Source organism: Gallus gallus, chromosome Z (genome assembly GCF_016699485.2).
Source record: "Gallus gallus isolate bGalGal1 chromosome Z, bGalGal1.mat.broiler.GRCg7b, whole genome shotgun sequence".
NCBI lineage: Eukaryota > Metazoa > Chordata > Aves > Galliformes > Phasianidae > Gallus > Gallus gallus.
In genome coordinates, this window is record NC_052572.1 from 28,100,599 (window position 1) to 28,128,494 (window position 27,896).

General features: G+C 40.0%; 3 protein-coding genes and 1 non-coding gene across 10 annotated transcripts in view; 2 read left to right on the forward strand and 2 right to left on the reverse strand.

The window, feature by feature from the left end:
• The first annotated feature begins 198 nt into the window (after nt 1-198).
• On the forward strand, nt 199-13,752 carry PDCD1LG2 (programmed cell death 1 ligand 2). 6 transcript variants are annotated; one of them, XM_424812.8, is made up of 8 exons: nt 199-392; nt 2,935-3,069; nt 6,333-6,401; nt 7,868-8,239; nt 9,273-9,557; nt 10,186-10,326; nt 11,149-11,190; nt 13,291-13,752. In XM_424812.8, the coding sequence occupies exons 2-8, from the start codon at nt 3,057-3,059 to the stop codon at nt 13,371-13,373; spliced, it is 1,005 nt and encodes a 334-aa protein (XP_424812.4). In that variant the 5' UTR covers nt 199-392; nt 2,935-3,056; the 3' UTR covers nt 13,374-13,752. The 6 variants fall into 6 exon arrangements, with proteins under 6 accessions (XP_424812.4, XP_004949124.1, XP_004949126.1 ...); XM_025145071.3 differs by having other exon boundaries at nt 339-2,849; XM_004949067.5 differs by lacking the exon at nt 2,935-3,069.
• On the reverse strand, nt 6,301-27,471 carry LOC112530672 (serine/arginine repetitive matrix protein 1). The gene is made up of 7 exons (XM_040656392.2): nt 27,463-27,471; nt 26,766-27,432; nt 26,450-26,472; nt 26,230-26,373; nt 25,577-25,670; nt 22,013-22,106; nt 6,301-6,620 (listed from the first exon to the last, which is right to left on the reverse strand). The coding sequence occupies exons 1-5, from the start codon at nt 27,469-27,471 to the stop codon at nt 25,659-25,661; spliced, it is 855 nt and encodes a 284-aa protein (XP_040512326.2). The 3' UTR covers nt 6,301-6,620; nt 22,013-22,106; nt 25,577-25,658.
• MIR6669 (microRNA 6669) lies at nt 26,339-26,446 on the reverse strand. Its single transcript, NR_105538.1, has one exon. It is a non-coding gene; the product is annotated as a microRNA 6669 (primary transcript).
• Nucleotides 27,019-27,896, forward strand: part of RIC1 (RIC1 homolog, RAB6A GEF complex partner 1) — a 52,516-nt gene continuing 51,638 nt past the window's right edge. For both annotated transcript variants that reach the window (XM_003643000.6, XM_004949066.5), the window contains exon 1: nt 27,019-27,610. In XM_003643000.6, the coding sequence (XP_003643048.1) occupies nt 27,470-27,610 (141 nt within the window). In that variant the 5' untranslated portion in view covers nt 27,019-27,469. The remainder of the gene's footprint in view (nt 27,611-27,896) is intronic.

The window sequence follows — 27,896 nt, forward strand, 5'->3', positions numbered from 1 at the left end:
TTTAAAAACAGATGAACATAGATGTAAATGGAATAAAGTGAACAAGAAATGTGTTCACTGTGTGATGCTTTGAATAAACTTGTTTGGATGCATGTTGTCAGAACTGAATACAAGGTGCTTTCAGTATGAAACAATTCTGAATTCAAAACGAAACTAGAACTGCTCATAAATTCCTAAGAATCTTGGTGGTTTCCTTTCAGCACAGTCACTTCTTTTCTGACATAGCTTGAATAGGAACGTGAACTGCTTTATTCAACAGCATCTTAAACTGGTTGTGAGAGCCAGATGGATAGCTGCTGCTGCCATACAAACAGGATACAGCTCTTCTACATTCCGAAAATCTTAACTGTTACTTGAACCTTATTCTCCCAATGGCTGCATAAAGATCCCATGTGAGTATAATACTGCTAAAATACCAACCTAAATGTACTCTATTTCTGGCTGATGGACTGCAGATTTTGCTTAATGTTCTCAATATTTACTTAAATCAATTTTATTTTCAAATGATTTGCAGAGAGTGAATTCTGAATCAGATGCTGGGTCCGAGATCCTAAAATAGATCCATATAACTTCAGACTCCGGGGACGGAAAAGTTTCAGGAACTGAGCCTGAGTCTCTAACTCAATCTTCTGACTGTCATAGGCGAAGGCAAAATAGGAGTGTTAGCAATCCTCTACAGCTTGCTGACTGGGACGTTGCTGTTTGTAAATCTTTCTTTCTGAAATTCAGGGAAAAGTTGTAAAGGAAAAACACAACTCTGCACATATCTGTGTCCATATGTTCCTGGTTACTTTCTTTTTATTGGTTATTAACCTATTAAATGCATGGCTGCTTTGATTGTACAGTAAGCACAGTATTCCACCTGGTACATTTTCAGGAAAAGTCTGTAGATGCTGGAGATCGGACTGAAGTGTTAGCCTGTATTATTCAGCATTGCTGCTAATAACTGAGAGGTACACAATACACAGCCGCATTAGTTTTAACGTTGTTAGTGACATTCTCTATAACAAAATTTTCAACCCAATCTTATTCTAGAATGTATGGGGAGGGAAAAAAAAAAAAAAAAAAAAAAAAAGGTTTTATTAGTATAACCATATTTGACATTGAATGAAAAGAGATGACAGATACAACAAGTGATGGTTGTCACTTGTATTGCAATTGTTGATGTAATTGTAGTTGGTTATAGGTGCATTTTAAACAATGCAGGGAGAGTGAAAATTAAAAGTGAGGGAGAGAAAAAACAAAATGAGAAATGTTATTGTTTCACCTGAAAGATGAAGTGAGATGGAGAGCAGGCTGATGTGATGGAAATAGGCTGCCATAGGTGATGTGAACATCAGAGGTGAAGCAATGGGCTCAGTAGTAGCATAGTGAGGTGGGCAAGGTGGACAATGAGTGCAGCAGCAGAGAACAGACAACAGGTGAGTGTGTGTGTGGGTGCTGTTACAGACAAGGAGGACAGAAGTCTGTGTCCTCAGGACCTACTGAGATAGTACTGAGAAAATGACTTTGAACAAATGTTCACTGAATGGGGAAAAAAGTGCAGCCATTTCATGACCAGGTTGAAAAGGTGGTGCCTTTTTGCACATTTTGGAAGGCTGGAAGGTTTTGATGCTTCTAGGAAGGAGCACGGTACACAAAAGAGTTTCAGTGGCAGAGAAATACAAAACAAAAGTATATTCTGTTTTTCAACAAAATTAGTTATCAACTTTGTCAAGCAGGAAGCTCTGAGTTACCTCAAAACAAACTAGTGCAGTCATGCGAAGTACAATCACATGAGCCTGGTGTTGCTCACTCAGAGCTTCCTTCTGTCTGAATGCAGGGGGGTGAAATGTTAACACCACTTGATTCTTCTGGTACTCAGACTTATTTGTCTTTCTGTGGTATTTATAGAGGACATTGCACTGTGCTTCATGCAAGCCATACCTTTGCAGAACAAAAATACAAAGGATGTAAAAGGAGAAAGAATAGGGTAAGCTGAGTTAATCTCTGCAATATTATAGAGTATGTCAGCAGCAGAGCAAAAGTTTTGAATGCAGGAGTGAACACCTCTATACCAAGATTTCTGCTTCAAGTCTATAACAAAGCCCATATGCTCAGAATTTCCCATCACTTTTCAGACCACCTGCAGTACTTTATTTGCTGAAGCTTATTTGCTGGCAACCTGTGTGGAGCTGAACAGGTTGTGTGGGTGGCCACTCCTGCTCCCAGCTGTGGAGTACAACATCCCTGCATCCCTCCAGAGCTCCAGCAGAGTGCCTGTGACATTCCCTTTACAATCAAAGCACTGCAAGCCTGCAAGCACTACCAATGTGCTAGATTGGCCTGTCAGGAAATACCTGTCTGCAGTACCTGCTTGACTTCAGAAGTAGCAAGTAACCTTAGTCCTTTCATTTTTCAGACAGAAACTATTATTCTGAGCTTTTACTCTGAACTGCCATGCATTTTTGACTTATTCTTAAGTCCTGAAGAGAGCTTGGAAACTTGTTAAAGTTTTCCAGTAGTTCTGGTTATTCTAGTGAAAGATATGCTCTTGGCCTATGACACTCCTCTTCCTTAACAGTGCTAAGTGTCATTTATATAAATGCTTACTATGCTTTCTACTCTCTGGAATAAAACACACACACAGAGAGAGAGAGAGAGAAAAAAAAGAAAAAAAAGTTGAATGATATTTCCAGGAAAGGATAGTGTATGATTTTCTTTAGACTGTAAGGGCACTAAATCAGTGGCGGTATTCCTGGTTGTATGTGCTTACTGGATAGCATAAAGTAGGTTCTGTCCTTCCCAGGGTCCTTTATTATCCTCCTTATGGCAGCAAGGACAGCAATTATGAGGAGTGCTACAATCATGTGAGTCAGGCGCGCTCATGCTCAGCTTCCTTCTGGCTGAACAGAGTCCAGGGAATGTCACGTTAACTCAGCTTAATTCTTCTAGGCATCGGCAGTGCAAGGAAGTCTTGTACTAAAGTCTTATACTAAGATGCTCCTTTCGCCTAAGAAAATCACTATGATCTTTTAGATGCATGGGTGAAGGGAACAGAACTGAATTCACAGTTCATGCTGCTAAGAGGTAGGTTTCAATCTTTATTACTAAGGAGCACATTGCAAAGATCTCTGGACAACCTTTTCTGGGTGGGGGGCAGGGGGAGGATTGGACAGGGGACAGGGGGCAAGGGGATTGGACCCGACATCCTCCAGATGTACCTTCCAACCTCAATCATTTTGCGATACTTTGAAATGCTCTTTGCTTACCAAGCTTCTTGCAAATTCTTCAGTGTTGGCAACACTGTGGGAATTCTTGCTAACCAAGGACTAGACTGGTGCCAAATGCATCCATTCTGACTGAATGAATGGTTGGTACAGCCAGCTCAGATAAACGCACCTGCCAGTTGCTGGTAGACATCTTTGTATAGGAATGTGTCAGGATGCCTGGCACAGCTACACTACTAATTTGCACAAGTAGATTGCACTAAGGTAGTGCAGCAGGTAGATGCCTGCTAATACAATCAAGGAAATAATGAAACATGCCTTCCAGTGCAGATACTTGCTGATCTCCTCATGGCTTTGCATTCAGTATTACAAACAAAAACATATTTCTGTTTGAGTTTTTCCAAATATTGATGATCAAGTGTCATGCTCTTCTTACACTAATACATCCCAGCTGGCAAACCTAACTTTTATTTGATATTTAGTAATTACTATTTCTATCTTCTGGGCCTTGAATTGTGTATTTCCTTATTTTTGTTCTATCTTTTACACTCAGTAATATGTATATATATTTTTTTTAAGTACATTTTAAGCACCAGATACGTGCTCTTCATTTTCAGTACATAAAAGAGAATAGATTCACCTCAAGTACCCCACACGAGTCTAAGACAAGGATCTAAATGTAGGAGTAAGATACTATTCAATTCTTCATTCACTTCTTCCTCCTATGTTCACCTGCTTATATGTAGGTGGCATGGATTAGTGAGCAGGCAACTGAAGATGGTATGTTTCTTTGTAGTACTAAATGTAGCGACTACCTAATGAGTGAAATTTAGCTCAGCCATATGAGCAGTGCAGGACCTTTGTTTCTGCACTCAAGAAATGGAGATACTAATGCCAGTATTATTTATCAGCTGCTTTTTCACACAGCTAAAATAATCAGGATTTCTCACATCTAATATCATCTTTATCAGTTCTCTGATAAAAGTAATTAGCTTTCATTTACATTTAATAAACTCGCTTACTGTAGTTGCAGTAACATCACCCTTGTGATAACAAAATATTGAGGCCTACATTTCCAAGAATGTATCCTTATTTTGGCTCCTAACCTTGATAAAACCTTGAGCCTGACTTTCTGAGGCACCAAGAGCCCAAAGATGTGAGCACTCAGAAAAAATGAAGCACCTGAGAGAATCAGAGCCCAAATGTTTCCAGCTGAGTCACAAACAGGGAAGTAAAATCTAAAACCCTCTGCAGTAAGTCTAGCTCTGGGGAAGTCTGAAATTGTTCCTTTTCTGCTTTTCTTCCTTATACTTATTTCTGGATCTCTTTGACTGGTTTGTTTCAGACTATGATAGTGAGCTTGATTTGTTCAAACAAGCTCTTCCTTCACGGAATCACAGAATCACAGAATGTCCTGGCTTGAAATGAATGCTTCAGGATCACTAAGCTCAGCTCCTGCCTCCCTACAGAACCACCCAAAGTCCAAACTCTTTGTCTGAGAGCATTGAACAAATGCTTCTTGATCTCCAGCAGCTTGGGGATGTGACCACTGCCCTGGAGAGCCTGTTCCATGCCCACCACCCTCTGGTGAAGAACCTTTTCCTAACCTATCTGACCCTCCCCTGACAGCTCCGTGCTGTTCTCTCTGGCCCTGTCACTGTCCTTTGACAGAGGACAGAGCTTTGACAGCAGAGCTCAGCGCTGCCCCAGTGCTCACCTCATGAGGAGCTGCAGCAGCCATGAGGCATCACCTCAGCCTCCTGTGCTCTGACTGAACAAACCCAGGGACCTCAGCTGCTCCTCATACACTTTGCTCTCCAGACTCTTCAACACCTTCATAGCCAACAGTTTCACATCTTTCTTATATTGTGGTGACCACTGAATACAGTGCTTGAGGTGAGACCATGCAGCACAGAGAAGAGCAGGACAACTCCTCCTCTTGTCCTGCAGCATTGCTGGGCACCCCGGGGTGCAGTCAGCCCTTCTGGCTCCCGGGGCACACTACTGACTCATGTTCATCTTGACACTGACAACACCACCACAGAACATTCCTTTCTACAGAGCTGCTCTTCAGTCCCTCATCACCCAGTCTGTACTTAGATTCAGAAGTGTCCCATCCCAGAATGTGGCACTTGCTCTTCCAATCCAGATTAAAGCTGTATCCATTAAGCTTGCTAATTCCTGCACAGCTGATCTGTTATCTCATTAGTTTAGTAACAAATGTTGTCCCCTGGTTTTATTGTTTGTTTCTTTTTTGCTTAGTTATGCTGACCCATATACAAAAGTATAAACGATACTTTCCATGTTACTGGAACAGGAAGATACTAACCCTTAAACTGGACTTTCTCCTGCATTACTTAAGGGCAGATGGTTCACTGCCAGTAATGTAAGGTATTTTATATATGCCAGGAACTGCTTATGTGTTAAGTGAAAGTAGCAGCCAGCCCTGAAATCTGAAGCAAGGTTGTTTTATGCCACCCTTCTATTTCCAGTACCTCCAGTACCTCTCCAGTACTTCTATTTAGTGCCAAGTATACAACCAAGTATACAACCAAGCCGGCTGTGATGTAAAAGGACTCACGTAATAAACTCAGATAATAGGTATACACAAAAAAAAAATATGGAAAATGGAGGTGAAACAAAATAACGGTCAGTGACCTGAACAGGTGTTAGTGATCTTTGTAAGCTAGATCAGGCGTTAGCGCAGACAGTAACAAAAACAATCTGTTTTTGCATTTTTATAAATCTCTCTGGCATGCAAGAAACCAACTGAAATTGTTTCTGTTATTTATGGGTACAGAGCTGCTGCTAAAATGCCGCCTTGTCAGATTTCTTAAGACTGCAAGCTACAGATCTTAAAAGCTTCAAGGATAAAGTTGTAGAAATATTTTCTCACCTTTCACTGCTAGAGCTCAGTGGTTCATATTCTGTGTATGAATATGGGTTGTTTGATCCAGGATTTCCCTTGTTTCTAGAGGTATTCTAGTACTGCTTTGCATCTGTTGCTGTTTCTTAGCTGTGATAGATTCTGAAGGTATGAAAGGCTTTTAGTGACAGCGTTCTAGTACACCACTCAAGCAGAAGATAGCTCTTGTAAGTTAAGTTGCAATTCTTTTATTGCAGATCAACCAGAGAAAATGTTCCAAATCCTGACAGTGCTGTGGCTGGAAATGCAGCTCTGTGTGGTTTCAGGTGAGAGGAAGTGGGCTGCCTTTCATTCTCATCATTAGGACCAATGTTACAATACTGCTGTGTCCTTAGGATGTGGGTGGAGCCTCTGCCGTGAAATGCCTTACAGAAGGCATTGTCTAAGCATTGAGCATAAGAACAAATGTCCATCACTTTCCACCACTGTTCTCCTTGAAAACGTTGTGTGTTGATAGTAGAGGTGGCCTGAATTACCAGGCATGACTAGGAGAGAGAGAGAATAATCACAAGCCAATTGTAAACGAGAACACTCTCAGTGCAAGACATACTGAAGTAAAACTATGTGTATACCTACATCCATCTCCTAGAAGGAACAGGTTGGCTAAAGGGGGTCATAGGAGCAGAAAAATGAGTGAGGAGAATGGCATACAACACTGCAAAGTCTGTGGCCCCTGTGTGGCCACTGTGCTCAAAGGAATGCAGGAAATATATTCCTTATTTAACTTATATCAGGTCAGTGAACTCATATATTCAATAAAGATAAAGCAATTTTACATATAATAGATATAATAAATGGGAAGAGCTTGGCATTTTTTCATATTACTTATCTGTCTCTACAGTTCTATTCAAATGAATAAACAAACATTGCTAACAGGAACTGAAAATTTCCCTGCAAGTATTTAACAAACACGTGAAAGAAATAATAAGAAAAATGCACAAAGAGTTGCATGAACTTCTCTTTTGAATATTGCTGTAAATATTTTCAAGTGCTTCTGAATTAAAAATAACAATATATGGTAAATCCAATAAAGAAGGAAGTAACAACGTTTATGGAATCATCAATCATAAAAAGCTTTCCTTTATCAAGTATGCTTTAACTACTAAAGCATTCACAACAATGTGACTTTCAAAGTTGGTGAATGCTGAAGAAGATTGTTTTGACATACAAAAAATTTTGTGTATTTCTGAGTTTACATGGGATCAAAGATACTCATATCGTCCAGGCATGTGGAAGACTGCAGCTGCTGCACAGCAATTCTTCCCAGCTACACATACTTATTTAATACCAATGCATGTGTTTTACAGGTGTTAAACTGGATTTTCACTTATTAAAGAACAACAAAATTAGCTTTAGTATTTTCATATTTATTTGTGCTTTTAGAAGAACCTTAGGACATACAAGATAAAATCATGGTTTTGGAATAGTACTGCCTGTGTAATCACTGACTCGAACTTAAGCTATTTTTTAAACAGAAAAAAAAAATTGCTTGTCTTTTCCTTATCATTCAGATTCTGTAAGCAATACAAAATAGAGATGATTTTCTATAGGTACTACTGGCATGGTAAAAATGCTAGTGAATGCTAGTGTGAATAGGAAACAAATGCTTAAAACCTGGAGTCAAGCTAATAACTGTATGCCTGACTATATGAAAACTGTTTGACCAAGCTCAAAGACAGTCAGAAAGTATTTCAGCACAGCAAACAACCGTTGTTTTCTTTTCCTACCTTAGGTGCTGAGGAACTATTTACAGTTGAAGTTCCTCAGCAGCTATATGTTGTGGAGTATGGGAGCAATGTGACCATGGAATGCAGATTCCCTGTGAATGGCTCATTGAACCTGGGACTTCTGAGTGTTGTCTGGGAGCAGAAGAGGCAAGGTCAGTTGGAATCAAGAGAGGTGTACACACTCCGCAATGGGAAAGCACTCACTTCATCCCAACATCATGATTACATGGGAAGAGCAGCACTGTTACGCAACGAATTGAAATTGGGACGTGCAATCCTTCACATTACCAGCGTCAAGATCACAGATGCGGGATCTTACCTTTGTCTCATTGACTACCAAGGTGCTGACTACAAGTACATTACTTTGGAAGTAAAAGGTCAGTGGCTGAAGGAACGTGAGTACTCATTTATTGAGATGTCTTAACTAAATTCCTATAGACAAGTAGGAATTTATGAATTGGTAGGAATTAATGGATAAATCTCCGACCAAGTCCCTGTGCTCAAGCCTCCAGGGGTACTGAAGCAATAGTCTCACTGCCAACTATTCCAGTTCAATGGCAGCTACATTTCTCTGAGATATACTCCATCTCCTCCCAGCATCCTCTTCTGTGGAACCCCCTTTCCCCACCACCTGCCCTGTTGGTCCACTTCTGGACGTTCCCAAGCATTTCTCTGATGTGTTTTAATTTACTGATGAGCCCTCCTGCAATTATTCAGGAGGTTGGGAATTTCCCCAGGGACGACAGCTCACTGAGCATGGACACATGATTTTCTCAGTTTGTCAAAGCCAAATGGGCATCAGTAATAAATGCATACATAACTGGATAGCATGGCAGGACAGTCCTTAGAAAGACCTCTGGCGTTCCCCATTAATTGCTGCATGTCTGTGTGATACAAGACAGCATTTATTTTGCATTTAGACATTTGAATAATGAACTCTGTCAAATGCAAAAATAGTTACAGTCATTTTTAAAGACCATTTTGCTATTTCTGACCCATTCTTATGAAAATTCTAGGTTCTTTTCCTTCTAAATACCATGAAAATACCATGCTTGTTTATAAAGTATGGTAACACAAATATTAAAAAAAAAAAACAACCTCCTTTTTCTTCAAGCAGCCTGAGTTATTTTTCTTGCAATACAACTACTATTTTGTGTATTTGAGATGGGACCCCATGAGATTTCACTTGTTTGCTCTCTGTTGATGAATTCAGTGTTAACTAGAACAGAGTAATGAAGTAAGTTCTGACACTGTGGGTCACAGGATTGAACAAACACTACTGAGTTGTTCTACAAAATTTCTTTCATCATCTCAAATAAGCATGCTTCAGATAAAGCAACAGACAATAAGGGGAAGGAGGGAAATGGGATAATGACTGAAAATGGCTTAACTTCATCTGTTCTTATGCAGCATCCTACAAGATAATAAACACACAGAAAACAAGAGAATGGAATGAAAACAAGTTTGCTCTTATATGCCAGTCAGAAGGCTTTCCGCTGGCAGAGGTATTCTGGCAAAACGAAAAGAACTTCAGTCTCAGCGAGTCTGCAAATACTACCTACGCACTGACTGCAGATGGCCTCTATAATGTCACCAGCATCCTGATAATCAACCAAAATATGAATGAGAATTACAGCTGCATATTCTGGAATAAAGAACTGAATGAAAATACTTCAGCTGACATTTACTCTTTAGGTTCATATCACCTTGAACTTGTATGAGAGGGAGATGACAGAGAGAGAGAGAGTTAGAGAGGAGAAAATTATGATGTCCTATAATATATACATTTTGTCCCATTATCCATCACCAGAACTTCACTCTAGAAAGCAATGTAATAGTGATGCTCTGGAAAGATTCAAGTCAGTGTTATTAATGTCTTTGAAGCCAAGGCTACCTCACACCCCAAAAAGCCTGTCATTTTCAAGTATATTTTAATTTCAGAGTAGCTCCCAATACTTTGCTACCAGTATGGTAGAAATTCTTTAATCTTCATGGGTATGTTCCCTGATATAAAATTCTACTGAATTGTTCTTGTGGAATACAGCTAACCTGCAGTATCGGTTGCTCAAATGGCATGAAAATGGGAAAGCTGACACATGTATTGTAAAGATCCTTGAAGTAATACTGCAGAATAGAAAATTCACAGAGTGTAAGATAATACCCTAATAAATGTTAAGAATCTTAGGTTCAGTCAGAGCCAGACTTTGGAGAATCAGAACTGAAAGTTCATAAACTTTGCCTGCTTTCTAAGTTACAAATTTACTTTTCCTGTTTTTTTTTTCTTTTTTTCTTTTTGTGTGTCTGTTTTATTTTTCTTTGACAGCTTTAATGAGTACACAGTATGGTGGGCAAAAGTCCCTGATCTTATTTATCGCCGCCACGTGTGTGATAGTACTGGTCCTCCTCTCTGTATTAACAATCTTTCAAAAGAGAAAATCATTCAAGAACTTCCGTGCTAAAAAAGGTATATTTTACTTCAGATAGTGGATTTTTCTCTTATTAATTTTTCCTGTGAACAATGTATTTGAAGGTTTAATAATCTTAGGCATGCATATATGATTTTGGTCACATTTTCTTTCTAGAGGAACTCTATTTAAAATGACATCTTCCTGTGTTGTAGTTGGACTTTATTCTTCTCACCTTTTACTTAGGTGAGCAGGTGGTTGAGTGTACGTTTTCTCTGACCATCAGTTGTTCAGTAAGGGACATAAACAAGTTTTGGCTTGGGTGAGGAGAACTGTAAAAGCATAACTTGTTGGTACTTTTTTCCATTCATAGCAACAGATTAACAAATTTGGTCACCTTGGAGCCCTTGTCTTGCTGACATTCTTCTTGGCTACAAAGTCACTGTAACTACAACATTTGACATAAAACTTTAATTTACAGCAATGAGTTAAAAGCAGTCTAGCTGAAATTGCATGCTGTTCTACTACTTTGTTGGTCTATTATATACAGTGTTTATTTCCTGGCTTGAAAATGCAATATTTAAAAATGCAAATAAGCTGTTATTCTAGTCTTTTCCTGTATATGAGAAGACTCAATAAACTCAGACAAACAGAATAGTTGTTATAAAATAAGACTGAGTCGAGTTTGGTTAGTAAGGTCTTTAGAATTTAATTCAAAATTTGTAAATGAACTGTAGAGAAGTCTGTCTATTTGGCATGAATTAATAATAAGAGTTTACATGCGTTTAAAGATCTGTTTAATGCAAAAGTTTGTTGCCTTGTATTGTTTCTTCCAATATTTGAAATGTTTAAGTTAAATTTGTTTACATTTGCTTTAACAGACAGGAAAGGAAAACTGAGCCCTACTGTGACAGATGAGAACAGTAAGTCATTATTTTTTTAATGTTGATGTTTACAGCTTTTCCCTCCTCAAAGGTAAGAGCTATGTAAATCTGCAGACAGCAACTTCAGTATTGCTACATCAAAATAGACTCTATTTTGAATTTAATATGAACTTTTCTTAAATATTGTATCTAGTATCTATAATAATCTCTAGAAAACACAAATTCAGCTTCCTCACATGCCATATAAAAATTAATGAATATTTATTCCCTTTCACTGAGATGCAGGGAGCTTGCATATATATCTATGTCCACACCCATGTGCACTGTGGTCCTACTAGCCTCATATGGGTAGAATACACAGGGAAAGCTGGCTGTTTTGGAAGGCTTGCAGCTTTTTGTCACAATTATTTGTTGTGCTTTTGACTCAGTCCACATATTTTTGCAGTAAAAAAAAATGAAAACTGATTTCTCTGGAGCATTAGATGGTCCACCGAGATTCTTCTTATCTAATGAGTATATAGCATTCTTAGACCTCTAGAAACATCTTGTTACATTGAGAAATGAATGCAATTCTTAAAGGCATTAGGATGCATGTGACTGTCCTGTACTAAAATTGAACTGGCAAAAAAAAAAAAAAAAAAAAAAAAAGACAAAAAAAAAACAACCTGTGAAGTGACGTAAGAAAGCTCCTAAAATATGTACATACGTAAATCACTTTTGTTGCCTATAAACAGAAGACTTGTAGATTAATGCATTGTTAGGAGAGAGGCTGTGGTCAGCACCAGGTATGGTAGAGATGCCATTCCTTGGTGCTCAAGTAGCCTATTGAGGCCAGCCCTGTGGTGCTCAGTGTACTCCAGGAAGATGACCGACTCCCCCACTGCATAGAGCAAAACTGTGACACAGCTGGTGGAGGGCCTGAGGAAATAACACGGAGCAGTTTCTAGACTCACAGACAACTTCGGGCATTTCCAAGGAGAAGATTTACTGGAGAAGCTACCTTTGTTTCCCACTACTAGAAAAAAAAAAAAAAAAGCATCAGAAAGTCACTTCCGTAGCAGAAATTAAACCTGGGGATTGGGGAGAGGGGAATGAGATCTTCACCGACTCTCACTTCACTTCAGATAGCAGTGTGTGCCTCTCAGCTCACCAGCATCACTAGATACCACTTGTGAGACGACACTTTCAGAAAATCACTTTCACCTTTCACAAATCATAACTTACTGAAGTTAAGAGCTCCTTCTCATTTTGTGTGTGGTGGTGTGAAACTTCTGTGGAGCTATGCCACATGCAAATAAATGAAAGCTGCAGGCAAGCAGTTCTGGTGCATGTCTGGACACAATTCCAGTGCACACTGTCCAAACAGAGTCAGGCTTCCCCTGGCTTTTTGTATTACTGTTGTAGGATTTTTTTCGCTGTGTAGGCAGTAGCCTCCTCTTTGCACTTACTGAAATGAAGAAATTAAATGAGAGGTAGCTGCTTTTTGTGGTTTTGTTTTACTTCTTCATTTTAATGACCAAAAATCTTTGTCATATGACTAACTGCATGTTGCACAAACATTTATATTTCTCAGCACCATGTATTTTTAAGAAACACTGGAAAGAACCTTTATTCCATGATGAGTATGTAGCTGAAGCCACAGACACTTTACCAGACAGCCTTGGAAATGACCCACATAGCCCTAGTTACAGGAACAAGGATTGTTCATGTTATCATTTTAACTTGCAGCTTGAGCTGCACCACTAGTGAGGATGCAGAGCATTCTACCTCATTGCTGAAGTCCCACTTCTGCAAACATCTCTTCAGCTGCACAAATTTTACTAACAAGCATTCTCATGGATGCTATCTAACCTGATTTCAGTTTTGTTATCTCATTTGCATGGGATTGCTATTGATATTGTGATATAATAGAAAATACAGAATTTGCATCATAGATAAGAGAGTACTCGTTCCTCTGAGACGGTTGCAGCAGGATGTCATGAAGTTAATGTCAGCTTTTAGGACCCACTGTACTTCAGCATACCCAGAAAAACTCACGTGTAACAAAGACAGGACTCTCAGTGCTTGCCTCTAGGGTGCTAAATTCAAGTGATTATTGTATATTTTTAAAATAATGCTCTTCCTTTTTCTTTCTCTAAGGACACTCCTCTAACTCTCAAACAGAGACTTCATACTTGTCAACCGTCGCTTATTCTGGAGAAAGCAGGAATGTGAGTCTGTGAAAGTTCATCATCTCACATGCAGCAATTTGCACTTTTTTATCTGTTTTTGAGAACCTCAGAGAAAAGCTGCTACACCAGTTTCAGATGAACAGATGAACTCATGTGGATTTGCTGGCAGTAGAGCAATGGACAGCTGTGCTTCTTCAGATACAGAATCTTGAAGTTACAAAGAATTGTGCTGTCATTCAGTGTGGTTTGCCACTGGGGGAAGGTTTTCTCCAGTTCTTTTGATTCACTTTATTCTAGAACTTACTGTGGTTCAATGAAATTTAGTTCAAAGAGTACTTTTATTAACTGGTACAGTCTCAAGATTGTTGCTTGGATTCAAACATCCTGAGGGAATTTGAATAAAAGCTATATATGCTGCCCTATATCTAAACATCTTTCATGTGGAGAGTGTTACTTGCTGCTATCTCATTTCCAAAATTTCCAGCATATTAAACTGGAAATTACCACAAGTACCCACCAACATTTCACAAAACTAATGAGAGATCAAAGTTAAAGTACAGCCAGAAACAAAACCAAAACCAACCAAATAACAAAACAACAACAAAAAAACAAGCAAACAACAACAAAAAAAACCGGTAAATCAGCGCTATATCGGAGAAGAAAATATTAATGCACAGTCTCTGTAAAACTATAGGTAGGCTGGATGAAAAACTATGAACTGTGATGTTGCAGCAACACAAAAATAAGGAATTTTTCATTTGAGATTATTACTCAACATAATTTTGGGGGGGAGGAATTTAGAAGCAAAAGTGAAAATGTTGTACAGCCAGATTTATCTGTTTATGTTTAAGTGGTAATTTTAACTTTTTTTCAGAGGAAGAGATTAGTTTTCTATATTCCAGGCACATAATTGTTTTACTTCCCATTATAGCAATGCCTAAAAATGCTTTACTTAACTCTGAATACCCTGCATCTTGGGCACAGTTTCCACAGTGCCAGTTCTGAAAGACTGCACAGCAGGAAACAATGTTTTGCTTCTTAAATAGTCATCAGTGAATCACAGGCACTGAGTGGGATTTGGCATACTACTCTCATAGAGCACTGGCTCTGGCAAGTTGTCTTTTCTCCAAAGACAGACAGACACAGAACTACAGAATCAGAGAATCAGAGAATGACTTGAATTGGAAATGACCTTAAACACAGTCCAGTTCCCAATCTCTGCAGTAGGCAGGGGTTGGCCCCCACTAGATCAGGCTGCCCAGAGTCCCAACAGACATTGAATACCTGCAGGAATGGGACATCCACCCCTTCTCTAGGCAGCTTGTTCTAGTGCCTCACCACCATCCGTGTGAAAAATTTCCTCCAAGTATCTAGTCTATATTTCCCCTGGACATAGAGCTGTTGGCAACAACCGTCTGTCTGTGACCATCTCACCGGTTATTTACCCACCAAATGGTCCACCCTTCAAATCTGTATCTCTCCAATTTAGAGATAAAGGTGTGGTGTGGGAAATATAACAAGACAATAACATCACATATAACATATTATACGCTATACACCAGATTATGACTTAACAAGATTAAAAAGAGGTGCTCATATGGAAACTATTTCTGTCATTATTTTAGTCTTTGAAGAGCACTGTCTACTTCACCAAAAAAAATTATATCAGTAAAATTAAGATTTTTTCATAGTACTTTGGATATAGACAGAAGCTGCTTCTCCAGAGGAGAAAGAGGAAAAAAGTATCTCCTTATCTGCACCTTAAATTGGGTATCTGGGGTATCTGTATACTGTACCTTTAAATACCCAGTTATAGCCATTGGATGCAGCCGAGCAGAATCCACACAACGCTTGCCATGTCCTTGCTGACATGGGAAATCAGATATATGTCAGAGTATCAAAGGCAGCTTCTCAAAGTAGTGCTTAGCTTGCAATGTATAGCAGCTTGGGGACTGCCCTAGCTTGCAGTATTTAGCAATAGTTAAGGGTCAGCGCAGACATTAATGAGATTTCTCCCCATGACAGATTCATACTCCACTAGGAATCACAAGACCCTTCTGGTAGTCACTGTGAAAACCCTAGCCCCTGTAAGGACTTCGTTTTTGTGAGGTTTTTTTTTCAGTTCTTTTCTCATATTTATAAAAAGGAAGTAATTTAAGCTGAATTTGTGTGGACGAACATAAAGCATATGCCACACACTTCAAAATGTGATTATGGATTATCGTTCCTTACTGAATGAAAGTCATCCTGTTACTATATTACTATTCTAAGTAAATGTTGCCTTGATGTGTAGGGACTATTGCACATGGGCAGCACTTCTTGTATGTTTTATGGGCGTAACAAACACTCCTTGGTTTTACTTTTCATAGGAACCAATTACTTATACACTGGCATTCCTAGGCTGAGGCAGTACAGCTTTGTACTACAATTCTGTGTCCTATCCACTCCATTTCATATGAAAGGAGAAGTTTTACCACTTACTGTTAAGACCCATAAAAATATCCAAAAATGTGTCTTGGTTTGCATGTGTGTATTTTTTTTTACCAGCTCTCAATAGATACCTATGAACTACAGTAAAAATAAATCAGAATGCTTCTCACAGCTTAGTAAGTGACAGTTAGCTTGTCAGCTGCCTGATGTGTCTATATGTGTATACAAATTCATGCATGAGTTGCTTTTTACTGAAAGCCACTGAGCATATGATATGTGTGTGATACGATGAGTCTCTGTTCTTTCTACTTCAGCTACTGCTTTACAAGCTGTTATCTTGAAAAAGCTGAAGTAAGAGTTTTTGGGTAAACTGACCACAACATATTTGAAGAGTTTTTTTTCCCACAGTTTTGAAGATTACAGTGAACTGATACTTTTAGACCAAGACAGTAAAGTTTCTAGATACTAGATAAGAATTAGTCTATAGGGATAGACTCTAAGGCTTACTCTCAAGTAGAGGACACCTTGCATAGGACATTTCCATTGCCTTTCCTGATATCACAGAATCATAGAATGGCTAAGGTTGAAAGGGATCTTAAAGATAATCCAGTTCCAACTCTCCTACCATGGGCAGGGCTGCTAGTCACTAGATCAGGCTGCCCAGGATCCCATTCAGCCTGGCCTTGAATGTCTCCAAAGATGGGGCATTTAGAACCTCTCTGGGCAACTTGTTTCAGAGACTCATGCCTCCCTGAGCAAAAAAAAAATTCTTCCTAGCATCTAATATAAATCTCCCTCTTTTAACTTAAAGCCATTTCTGCTTGTCCTAATCACAGTTAGACCACGTATAAAGTGAGTCCCCTCACACTTGTAAGTTCCCTTCAAATACTGGAAGGACACACCGAGACCTCTCTGGAGTCTTCTCTAAGCTAAACAAATCCAGCTCCCTCACCCTTTCTTCACAGGAGAGGTGCTCCAGCCCTCTGATCATCTTCATGGCCCTCCTCTGGACTCTGCATCATAAGTGAACAAAACATGTTACTTAAGAAAGAACTGTCTTTCTTAAATAGAGTAGTTATCATTTCTTACAGAATTTCTTCTTTCAAGTGACAGAAACATGCAAATTGCCACCAAAACCAATACCCTCCTACTTCACAAAATGGCAACAGGAAAAGTTTTGCAAGCCATCCCTGTACTGCAAAGAATCACAGCTACTGGAACAGATCTAATCTGAAGCTTAGCTTTTCTTTGTGTAGCGGAGGGATTGAACTACATGACCTCCAAAAGTGCCTTCTAACCTAAAATCACATTTCCTAGGAGAATAGCCCCAGGTCAAGGACTGCCATCTGGTTTGACAGAACATCCTAGTTTTCCTCAGCATGTTGTCAAGTGTGCCCTGAAACAGTGTTAAAGCCAGTATGCCGTAGTACTTACCCAATCTGAATGTGTAGCCATAGGAAAAAGTAGCTGACACAGGTTAAGTGCATTGTGTAAACACTGACAAAAGCTGACTTGAAAGACACATTAATCAAGTTCAGATGTATTTGCTTTTGTGTTTTATGTTTACTACATTTTTTCTGCAGCTGAAGTTTGTTTACTCACAGCTCACTTTCTTTAACGGGCTTTTCCAAATGAGAAGTGAAATGTCTTTCATGCAAAGTCTGTGTCACAAACCACACTACTTGAGGAAATAAAACAACCCGTATGAAGTAGAAATTTAATAAATTGAAGAGTGGGTTTAAGTGCATTCCTTACACACGTGTTTTTCAAGAAGAAAGACAAGATGACCATATGAGTCTCAGCTGGTGAAGACAGCTTTCTGTGATGATGTGGGGACTCAATCTAGTCATAAATTTAGAATTCTAATTGCAACTCAAGCATTACTAGCAAAAAGATCCCTGTGCTGCTGAATAACTGCATTTGTGTATGAAATGCAGTTTCTTGAGGTGAGAGGATGAAGACATTTTTCCTAGACCTAAAACAGACAATTGCCAGTATTAGCAAAGCTTGGTAACAACTATACCAACATGCAAAGCTGAAAGAAAAGAGAAATAATTTTTTCCCTTTCATCTTCATGGACTAGTAAGGTAAAACCTGGTAAAATAGTCATATTTCAGTAAAGAGAAACACACTTCAAAATGTCAGCAATCAGTGAGAAAGTGGAAACTTTAGGTGGAAGAGGGAAAACAAGGTCAGCAATTTTTGTTTCAAGATGGACACAATTTCTGTGAGAACTATAGAAGTTTTATGATGAACTCTGAGCTCAAAGAATGTCCTTTTTCATATCATAAGCCATGAACCATTGAGAATCGTATCCGTACTTCCCCAAAATATTGCTATCCTAGCCCATGGAGCTGTTTCCAATTGATGAGAAAAATAAGGCAGTAAGATACCTGGAAGTTTATTAGAGGAAAAACAACATATTTAGACCCCCATTGAATTTCTATATGTTTACAGTACACATACCTCATGTCCCTGAAGACTCGTGAAATGTAAACCACAAAGCATAGAGCTTTGCTGAGATACAGGGAAAAATGCCAGAGATATTTAATTGACTTCCTGAAGGCTCCTATTTCTAGGCTTTGAAAAGCAAATCACCGCTTTTAAAGAGAAGCATTAGGCATAGAGCCAGTTTCCAGACTAGCTAAAATGCTCAAAGCCAGGAGCAGGATTTGATTCAGTGAATGTCTGAATGTCTTGCATGCAATTCAGAGATTTAATAAAGTTTGGCTTTTTCAGTGTTAAGTGTTGGGCCACAACTACAAGCTCTGAAAAGAGCAGATACAAAAGCATTTGAAACAAATCATGCTATACAGTCTGTGGTAACATTATGTAGAAGGTAAAAATGACAAAAACTGTTTTAAATTGTTAATTAAGAAAAAGAAAGACACAGGGAGCTAAAATAAGCAATAAATTAGGTAATCTGGCTTGTGTTTTCAGTTTACTTTTTGAATTTCTCCATTTCAGGAGACTTGGTTGTTGTTTTGTTGTTGTTGCTGTTGTTTGTTTGTTTGCTTTGTATTATTGTTTTACCAGGGTTCAGCATCTTCCAAAAATTTGTTTACATTCATGAAAAGAGGTCTGTACAGATCTGTAAAACTCTGAGCAGAAATACAGTAGACTTGATCCCTGTACCCACTTGCATGGACTTTTCTCCCTGAAAATATTAAAGTCATCAAGAAACAAGAGATGTCAAGAGGTACACGCTAGGCAGATTGTTTATATATTTTAAGCACGTACTCACTTCTGTTTTTTTTTCAAAGCAAACTTTGCCAAATCTCTCCGACAAGATGCAATCTTACGGCAGCTTCTGACAGTTACACGGCATGACTTTGCTGCTTTGCAACTTCCCACAACACTGACAACCAGAACATCAGCTGGGTTGATAACGTATTAGTGGATGGAAGACACTTTCCTTGCTCTAATTCTGCCCCTGCTGAACCACCGTTGCCAGAAAAGGTCTTTTAACTTGAAGGTTATACAGGTATCACTCTATGGAGTCGAGTGATTCTCAGCAGAACAAATCATCAGCTTAAGTGCTACAGAAAGACCTAAAAGCTAACGCAACAATGGAGAATTGTTAAGTAAGACCCTATAACAAGATCTCATCATTTACAGGATAAAACATGGCAACATGCAAGAACAAAGTAAGTAATATTAAAAAAAAAGGCAATGACAGAGGGTAATTGTGATACTAGTTCTCCCTAAACCATGAAATATGCTGATAAATATTTGCAGCGTCTTTTACAAAGCAGCCTTGAGGATGTGAAAATGAAATACTTTAATCAGTAAGCAAATTAAGTTGCTATTCAGTTTTTTATCATCTCCCTGGCTGTGGTGCAAATAACCCTCCCATATTTCAAACCCTAACAGCAGTCACTAGAAATTTATTAATAAACTAATGGAACTTTCTTTGTATGCTAGATTTATGGTTCTCTGTCCTAATTTCTGCCAGGTTCCTCTTCCCTGCTCTCCTCTGAGTGTTTCAGGCTTAAGTTTATCTTGAGCAAAATATGCCAATAGCCAGAAGCAGAAATAAAATCACAACATATTTTCTAACACTTTAACCTACACAGCTAACATCAACTCAGAGTACCACTGTCTCCATGGTGTTTCTAACATCCTCCTTTTTGCTGGTAGGTCTCAAAAACCCTTATTTTACAAATAAACAGTTCTGAATATTTTATGTTATTTGAGTAAGTCAGCCTCTATAAACACAATAAAAAGAGACAAGCTACTGTACTCTGCCCAGGGATGTTGTTAATAACTCTCAAAAACGTCAGGGTTATTTCTGAATGCCAACAGACCAATGCTTCTCCCTCATAGAAAACTGAGGAAACACCATTATACAGCTGAGAAAACAGTTACTCTTCATTCTTCTTTTATTTGCTGTTCATTAGCTATGTGTAGGCATTCTGTTGCATACAGACTTGTGATCCAGCTCTAGCATTTTACAGTTTTAATGACACCTAGACCTGGTGAAACATAGATAACAGTGGTAACTTCCACTGACATTAGAGAGGCTTGCTTTTTGTCTGCCACTTATGCACTGAAACATCAAATTCTAAGTGGTTCCACCTCGTGTTTCATCCATAACAAAATTACAACTTTTTTGCTGTTGTTGTTCAAAAGTCCTTCATTTCTGCACGTCTTGCATTTTTCTACTGCACATCTTGCATTCTTCTACTGGTTTAAGCTCAGTTTTCAGCTCTGTAAGATTTTCACACCACATCTGGAAACATGTTTTCAGATGTTTACAGTCACATTTGCAACACAGTTCATGACTGTGCTTAACGTGGCCATTTTATTTTGCTGTCTCAGTAAAAGCTATATTATTGTGAAACCAGATTCTTTGTGGGAATATGAAGGCAGGCAGTATGAAATGACAGTATTTCAAAGACTATAATAAAATTTAGGGAAGAGGATCACAAGACAAAACTCACAAGCCCAAGAATGACATATGAAGCATTTGCACAGGACCAACCACTTTTTTTAAATCTCGCTTTCCTCCAGATTCTGCTGAGTAATGGCATATTTGTTCTTCTTATATATACATGGATCTGAATCTTGAGAGGATCTGAGCATTTACAAGCCTCTTTTTGCTTAAAGGAAGTAGAAAAAAAATGAACAACTTCAATGCCTAGATCTATGCTTTTTCTACTGTCTTCAGTTATGTATGATCTGAGCTTACAAGCCTTGCAAGTGTGGACTATTTTTGCAGCTGAAAAAGCAAAGTTTGCCTTTGATTACATTTAGAAAAAATGTTTAACTCTGTCAAGGAATTGTTGAAAGGTTGGCGTGGTTCAGTGATTAAAAAAATGTGACTATTAGTGTAGAGCCTAAAAGCAGACATTCAAACAGCTCTTTCTCCTCTGTTTTGATGTTTTTTATGCTAATTTACTACAGAAGAATAAGCTCCATAGCTCCACCCAGTGGAGCTACTCAAATCTCTATGTACGCCATGAGATACATAGAGATGTTTCTAGATGTAGATGAAGATAACCAACTCTCTAGAACTTTTCTAACGTATTTTTCTTTCACAGAATCATAGAATCACAGAACTGCTTGAGTTGGAAGGGACTTTAAAGATCATCTGGTTTCAAACCCTCTGCCGTGGGAAAAGGTTGCCACCCACTGTATCCTGCTTACCAGAGCCCCATCCGACCTGGCCTTCAGCACCTCTAAGACTATAACTGACAGTATCCACACCTTTTATATGTATGTATATCATCAGCTAATCCTGCTTCTACAGTGATGAAAAGCAGTGTCAGTTTTATTTGCAGCTGTATTCTAGCAATGTTAGAACAGCTCTCCCTCAGAAACAACCTATCTGAGTCACATACAAGGCCCTTATACTTATAGAAAAGCTGATTATTTTTTTCTACGTAGTCTCTGACCACAAAGAACTAAAACTGAATTGATACTCATTTATTTCAGACCTATCCAGTTCAGTATAGACAGAAAGAATCTCCCAAGAGGAAGAGAGATGGGATCTGGAATAACTGTTAACCGAAGGGCAGTGAGGTTGTTAAGATACAAGCTGATAATAAACCAAGCTCTTGAAAAAAGACTGTAATTTGTTTGCTTAGTGTTTTATGGCTGTTCACTTAAAATGCTGTGTATGTTTCTGGGCAGCCTTGTCAAGAAAATTCCAAAGTTCAGATGATGCTGTACTAGCAAAATTTTTAGAAAGAATTAGCTCAACCAGAATAAATACCTAATCAGAACAGAGTGTGGTTGCTACAGCTCCCTTTACTTACCAGATAAAAGCCTGTAGAGGGCACTGCCAGTGCCATGTGCACATCAGTATTCTGTCAGAGATAATTTAGTGTACTTCTGAGTCTACACAAGTGCCTACAATGAAGAGACATGGAAAACAGAATTAAGGTTAAGAGCTACTAATGGTACACAAAAAAAAAAGTCCTCTATTTTTAATAGCTCTTTTTTTTTTTTTTTTTTTTTTTTTGCTTTGTTCCTTTCCATCTTTCACATTCATCTACAAAAGAAGATAGTGCAAATGTTTTTCATCTTGAAATCAAGTCAGGATCCTGCATCTTGGACACAGATGGTGTCTCATGCTCTGGGTGATGTCTAAAATCAGATTTCTCCCTTCAATGAATCTTCCTTTACTTTTCACCTTCACACTGATAACATTTTTAAAATCCAACAACAGAGGCAGGGTATTACTTGTTGCAGATAACACTTTTCAGGTGTTATCAATAACACATATAAATATAGTATTATCAGTATAATACATGAATACAATTTAAAAGCACTTTTGTGAGTTACGAATGACAATAGATACAATACAGCAAGTATTTGCATCATTCCAGGAACATAAAGACAGTAATTGAAATGTATAACAAACATTAAATCTAGGCCATCCTATCCACCAGCATTTCCATATGCCAGAGCTTCTATCTCTCCAAACGTCTTGTCTGCAATTCTGTATCCACATCATATACTGAAACCATACTGTATACTCAGTACCTCAAGCAGTGGGTGTTACTTAGTAAAAAACATGCAGCAGCTACCACCCGGCAAAAGCTTAAGTAATTAATTTCCTTCTTTCCACAGATTGCAGCTTGCAAGGTTCCTTGGTCAGTTTGTCTGTTTCTAGCACTATGTTATATAGAAAATATGCCAGGAATCACATACTAGAACCACTTAGCTCCTTTTGTAATCCCTTTTTCCTGCTGGAAAGCCATACAGAGTTTGTGTATAGCCTCTTCATTGATGAGAGGAGACTGAATGAAATTCACTGACCTGCAGTTCAGAACAGTGGTATTTTATTTAGAGTCTGCACAGTCTAAAAGAACAAACTTAATAATGTTGCAAACGTTAAAACGACCTGTGATTCTGGACATTTCATTTTCAATGGTGTCAAACATCGAAATTCTTCAACGAACGCAATTCTCTAGGCATACTCAGAAACCACAACAGTGTTTAGCAAAATAGTTGTGTGCACAAATTCTTCAGTGACAGGCTACTTAAGAAACTAAGCATATTCCTTATTCATTGAACCTAAGATAATAAAGTCTGAAAGGCAACCATGAATTTCTAAGTATATTTTCCACATGTGGCTTTGCAGTCAACCAGTCTTAATATTTAGTTCACAGCTTCTTTACTTTTCCTTTTAAAAATACATTATAATTTTCTGACATGATGTAGCAAATAACTTCCCTTTTATTGTTGTTGTTGTTGTTTTTTTCTTAAACTTTCCATTTTAACTTCCTTTTTGAAATCATCCTTGTAGATTTTCCACGGGAAAATGAGTTGAATGCTTGCCCTACCTCATTCTATTTTTTATGAATCTGACCTTAATGAAAAACGTCATTTCTGGTGGGTCAAGAGATGACTAAGAGAACAGGCAGTTTAAATCACCAGCTAGTCTACAGCAACCCTCTCATTTCTGTACCAGAAACCTACGAGGTGAATGACATGTTTGTTCCGTAGCTTTAGGATGCCAAGATAACTTAATAACTATCCTCTGACGTACATGACAGAGGTACTCATGCATTCTTACATAACTTCTATTATTTATGATGTAATACCTGCTTTGTTAAAAAAGGTCGACAAAATCTTCATGCTATCGTTTCATTACCAGTCTCTCTGTAAGGCTGTGGTTGTTTTACATTTTGTTTTGTTTAAGCTGCAAATTCAACAGTAGGTGAGAATCTAATTTACATTTGTGGCGCTAGCTGCAACTCAGTTCCAGGAATGTTCCAGGAATCTAACACTGGCAGCTCTGCAGAATCCCTACACTACTGCAATGTTTTCACACCCTGGGTCTGCAATCAGCAGCATCTGTCTCCTCCTTTTCAATAGCCTGCTTGCAGTGAGGCCTATGTATCTAGGTTTAGGTTATTTCAAAGTCCCTGCATGCTCCCACAGCTCTGCGTGAGCACCTCTCTTTCAGGAAACAGTTATCTTGAGTTCAGTTTGCAAAACTTCATGGCTACCACTGTGTTGGCAGGTGAAAGTGAGTCTTATCTTCAGCTGTGTGAACCTGACAATGATTGACAACTGGACCTCTGTGTATGAAGGGCTTTCACTATTCTGTCCAGCCTTGTTATCATAGTCTCTCTGCTACATTCTGTCCCACTGACTGGCAGCCACTGCGAGATCTGTTGAAGGATCTCTCAGCTTGGTCATCTGCATGCTTCTCATTTCCACACATCTTTTGCCTCTCAGGGTAGTCTGACTTACATTCCTATATCACAACACCAAGAAATAGATTTATGTTTTTGTACACAGACAGCATAAGAATCAAAAAAGTCTATTATCTTGCTACAAAGTTATTGCAATAGGCATCTAAATATGCTCTTGATTCAGACCACAACGGTGTACCAAAAATGACAGTTTAGATCGTATCCTTATCACCGACATGAACATTTTGATAATAACACTTTTAGATAAAATATAGGATGATTTGTGTTGGTGAGTTTCCCATCACTATTTCTGACTCCATTGCAGTGCCTCATGTCTTTCCTCAGTTAAAGCAACAACAGCAACAATGTAAATATGACAAAATGTTAGTTTTCCCTTTTTGCACATTGCCATGGTTCCACCCTAGTCGTTACTGATAGCAGCAGTTTTCCTGCATTAACCCTTCCCTCATAATTTCCCTCATTATTCTCAGCATACAACCCAGCAATACTCACCTGAAACAGTATGACCTGGAAGCATGTTTGCTTCTTATGCATACATGTTATGACACCGTAGCATTAACTAAGGGAGTCACATAGAACTACTGAAAACATGTGGGTCCCTTATGATTTTTTCCCATGGATTTTGATAAATTCATCAGCACTCTACTTCCATTACTTAAGGCTAAACAAACATGAATAATCCAGAAGAAATATGATTCTGAAAGTCACATCTATTCTTCAGGATATAGTTCATGGTATTTATTTCCTACATGATGATTAGAAAGTGTTTTAATAAACTGGATACTGCTATACTCCTAAAAATTAATAGACTAATTTAGAACACTTGTTATCAGTAAAGCAAGCCAAAACAGGCTCAGAGAAGAGTCTATAGCAAAGGTAATGCATGTAGCAGATGTCCTGACAAGCACCTGTCTGATGGTAAGTACCTGATGGTAAGGCTTTTCCAAGATGTACATTCAGAAAACTAAAGTAAAAATATATTGATATTTTGCTTCCATATATATATATATAAATATATATGTAGATATATTTCCAAAATATATTAGTTTTGTTTATGTTCTAAAACATACAGACAGATTTCAGCTGGAATATGGTATCTGTATGGGAACAAAAAATGTTTATTATCAGAAGAGGTGTTAGGATAGAACAGACCTTAGCTGTGGCAAGAGGCCATGTTCTTTGAAGGGAACTAGGTAATATGCATACAATTGGACTTTTAGGGGGACACCGCAGTTCAAAGGAACTCCTGCAACAAGAAGCAAAGAGAAAATGATTTATTAATATTAAGTGATTTATTTAGGATTTATTACTCCCTAAGTTTAAAATACTTGAAGCTGTATCTTTCCAACTCATGTGCTGGCCTTAGAATGGTATAGACACGTACTGTAAATTCTCTTCCACATTTTCCATCCCCTTCCCTCAAGAGAACAGCCTCACTCCCTGCATCCAACAGTGTACCTGAGGCTTAGACAATTTTCCCTTCTCACTAGATCCTTCTGATCTCTCCTTCATCTGTGAATAAAGCACTTCAACAATTTTGGAAACAAGACCGGAGAATAGGTATTGGCGGAAAAATAGCCTAGAGAAAAATGTGTTGGTTTTTTTTTTTTTTTTTTTTTTTTTCAGATGAATGTATTCTTTTATCCAGTTCATCACTTGATGGAAGAAATGCCAGTACCACCATCTGACAGAAATTTGATGCCAAACCACACTGCTGCACACACACTGTAATTGTGATTCTTCTTGCACCTGCATTCCTGGTCCCCAAAAGAGCTTCAGTGCCAACATCTGTACTAGTAACTCACCCAGATCTCTTTATCAAGATGAAAAATCTTCTCTGGTGCTCCGCTGCCAGTAAATTTCTTCATTTCCTGAACTGCAGGCTTGCTGCAAAGAGGGCTATTTTGAGTGAAACCTCTAGCAGGACAGCATCCTGAGATACGGCCAGGCTGCAAAGAACTAAGGTTCAAGTATGCAGCCTTGCTCCCGTATCACCAGGCGGCAGACCCAGGAGATGAGACTCACCCTGGCACCGTCTTTGGCTTTGCCTGTTCACAGAATCATAGAAAAACCCGAGTTGGAGGGGACACACAACGACCGAGCCCAGCTTATGGCTCCATACAGAACAGCCGAAATTCAAACCCTACATCTGAGGGCATTATCCAAACGTTCCTTGAACTCCGGCAGTTCTGCCGTGTGAACGCTGGAAAGCGTGCTCTACGCCCACCGCCCTCTGGTGAAGAGCGTCTCCCCAAGCTCCACCTCCCTCCCTCCCTCTCTCTTCCCCCCCTCCCCAACACAACCCCGCACTACCCCCTCGAGTCCTGCCGGTACCACTCACCACATGCGCATGCGCCGCCACCACGCGTCGCAGGAAGAGCGCCACGCACCGCCGCGCATGCGCACAACGCCCGGCCCACCCCCTTCACCCGGCACGCCCCCTCTGCGCGTCTTCGACGGGGAACCTTGACACGGCGCCCCCGGAGCTGTGGGGGCGGAACCGCCTCCTCCTCTAACGTCATTTCCGTGCTATCCCTTAGCCGCGGCCAATGGGCGCCTCCGCGGCCGGCCCCGCCTCCGCTCCCTCCCCCTTCCTCCGCCGCGGGGCCGCTGTTGCGCTCGGGCCGTGGCGGTGGGACCGGAGCGGGGGCGGGGAGATGGCGGCGGAGGCCCGAGCGGCGACTACCGTAGCGACACCCAGAGCGGGCGGGAGAGGCACCCGCGGGAGGGAGGAGCCGCCGCGACTGCCGCCGGCCCGCGCTCAGCTGTGACCGCTCGCCTCTCTCAGACCGCGGCCCGCCGGACGCACATCCCCTACTCGCGCTCTCCGCCGCGACGCCGATCCCGTTCTCACCGCCTCCGCGCGGCGGCGGCTCGAGCCCGGCCGGGAGCCCTCGGCTGCCCTTCTCCTGGGCGGTGGCGGTGATTATGCGCGGGCGGCCCCGGGCCCTGCGGCGTTCCGAGCCCGTGGTCCCGAGGCCGTCGCGCGGGCGGGGAGCGCTCCACGCCTAGGCCCAGCGAGCGGGCGGCTGGGAAGCCGCAGCCATGTACTTCCTCAGCGGCTGGCCGAAGCGGCTGCTGTGCCCGCTGGAGCGCCTGGAGCCACCTCTGCACATCCAGACGGACCCCCGGAGGGCCTTCTTCGCAGTGCTGTCCCCGTCGCAGCTCAGCATCTGGTACTGCAGGGTGAGTGTCCCGGCTGCGCCTGGCCCTACCGTGTGCGATCCGTCCTGCTCCGAAGGGGCCGCAGCGATTGTGATCGGAGCTCACGGAGTTCTGAGCTGCTTGTGAGTCGCTCCTGTGGGCCGGAGCTGTGCAGCTGCTCGCTGCTGGCAGAGCATTGTAGGGAAAACCCGAGATCCGTCTGCTCAGACTGCACCACACATTCCCCGAGATGAGAATCGGAACCAACGTTCTTTTCTTTCTCATTTTTTACTTTGGCGGTAGCTGGCTCGCGAGTGTAACATAGGGG

Coding starts and splice junctions, on each gene's coding strand:
- LOC112530672 (XM_040656392.2), bottom strand. Junction 26,473..26,765: donor TGGCGGCGCATGCGCATGTG/GTGAGTGGTACC, acceptor TTCTGTGAACAG/GCAAAGCCAAAGACGGTGCC. Junction 26,374..26,449: donor AAGCCAAAGACGGTGCCAGG/GTGAGTCTCATC, acceptor AGTTCTTTGCAG/CCTGGCCGTATCTCAGGATG.
- PDCD1LG2 (XM_424812.8), top strand. Junction 9,558..10,185: donor AGCTGACATTTACTCTTTAG/GTTCATATCACC, acceptor TTTCTTTGACAG/CTTTAATGAGTACACAGTAT. Junction 11,191..13,290: donor TACTGTGACAGATGAGAACA/GTAAGTCATTAT, acceptor TCTTTCTCTAAG/GACACTCCTCTAACTCTCAA.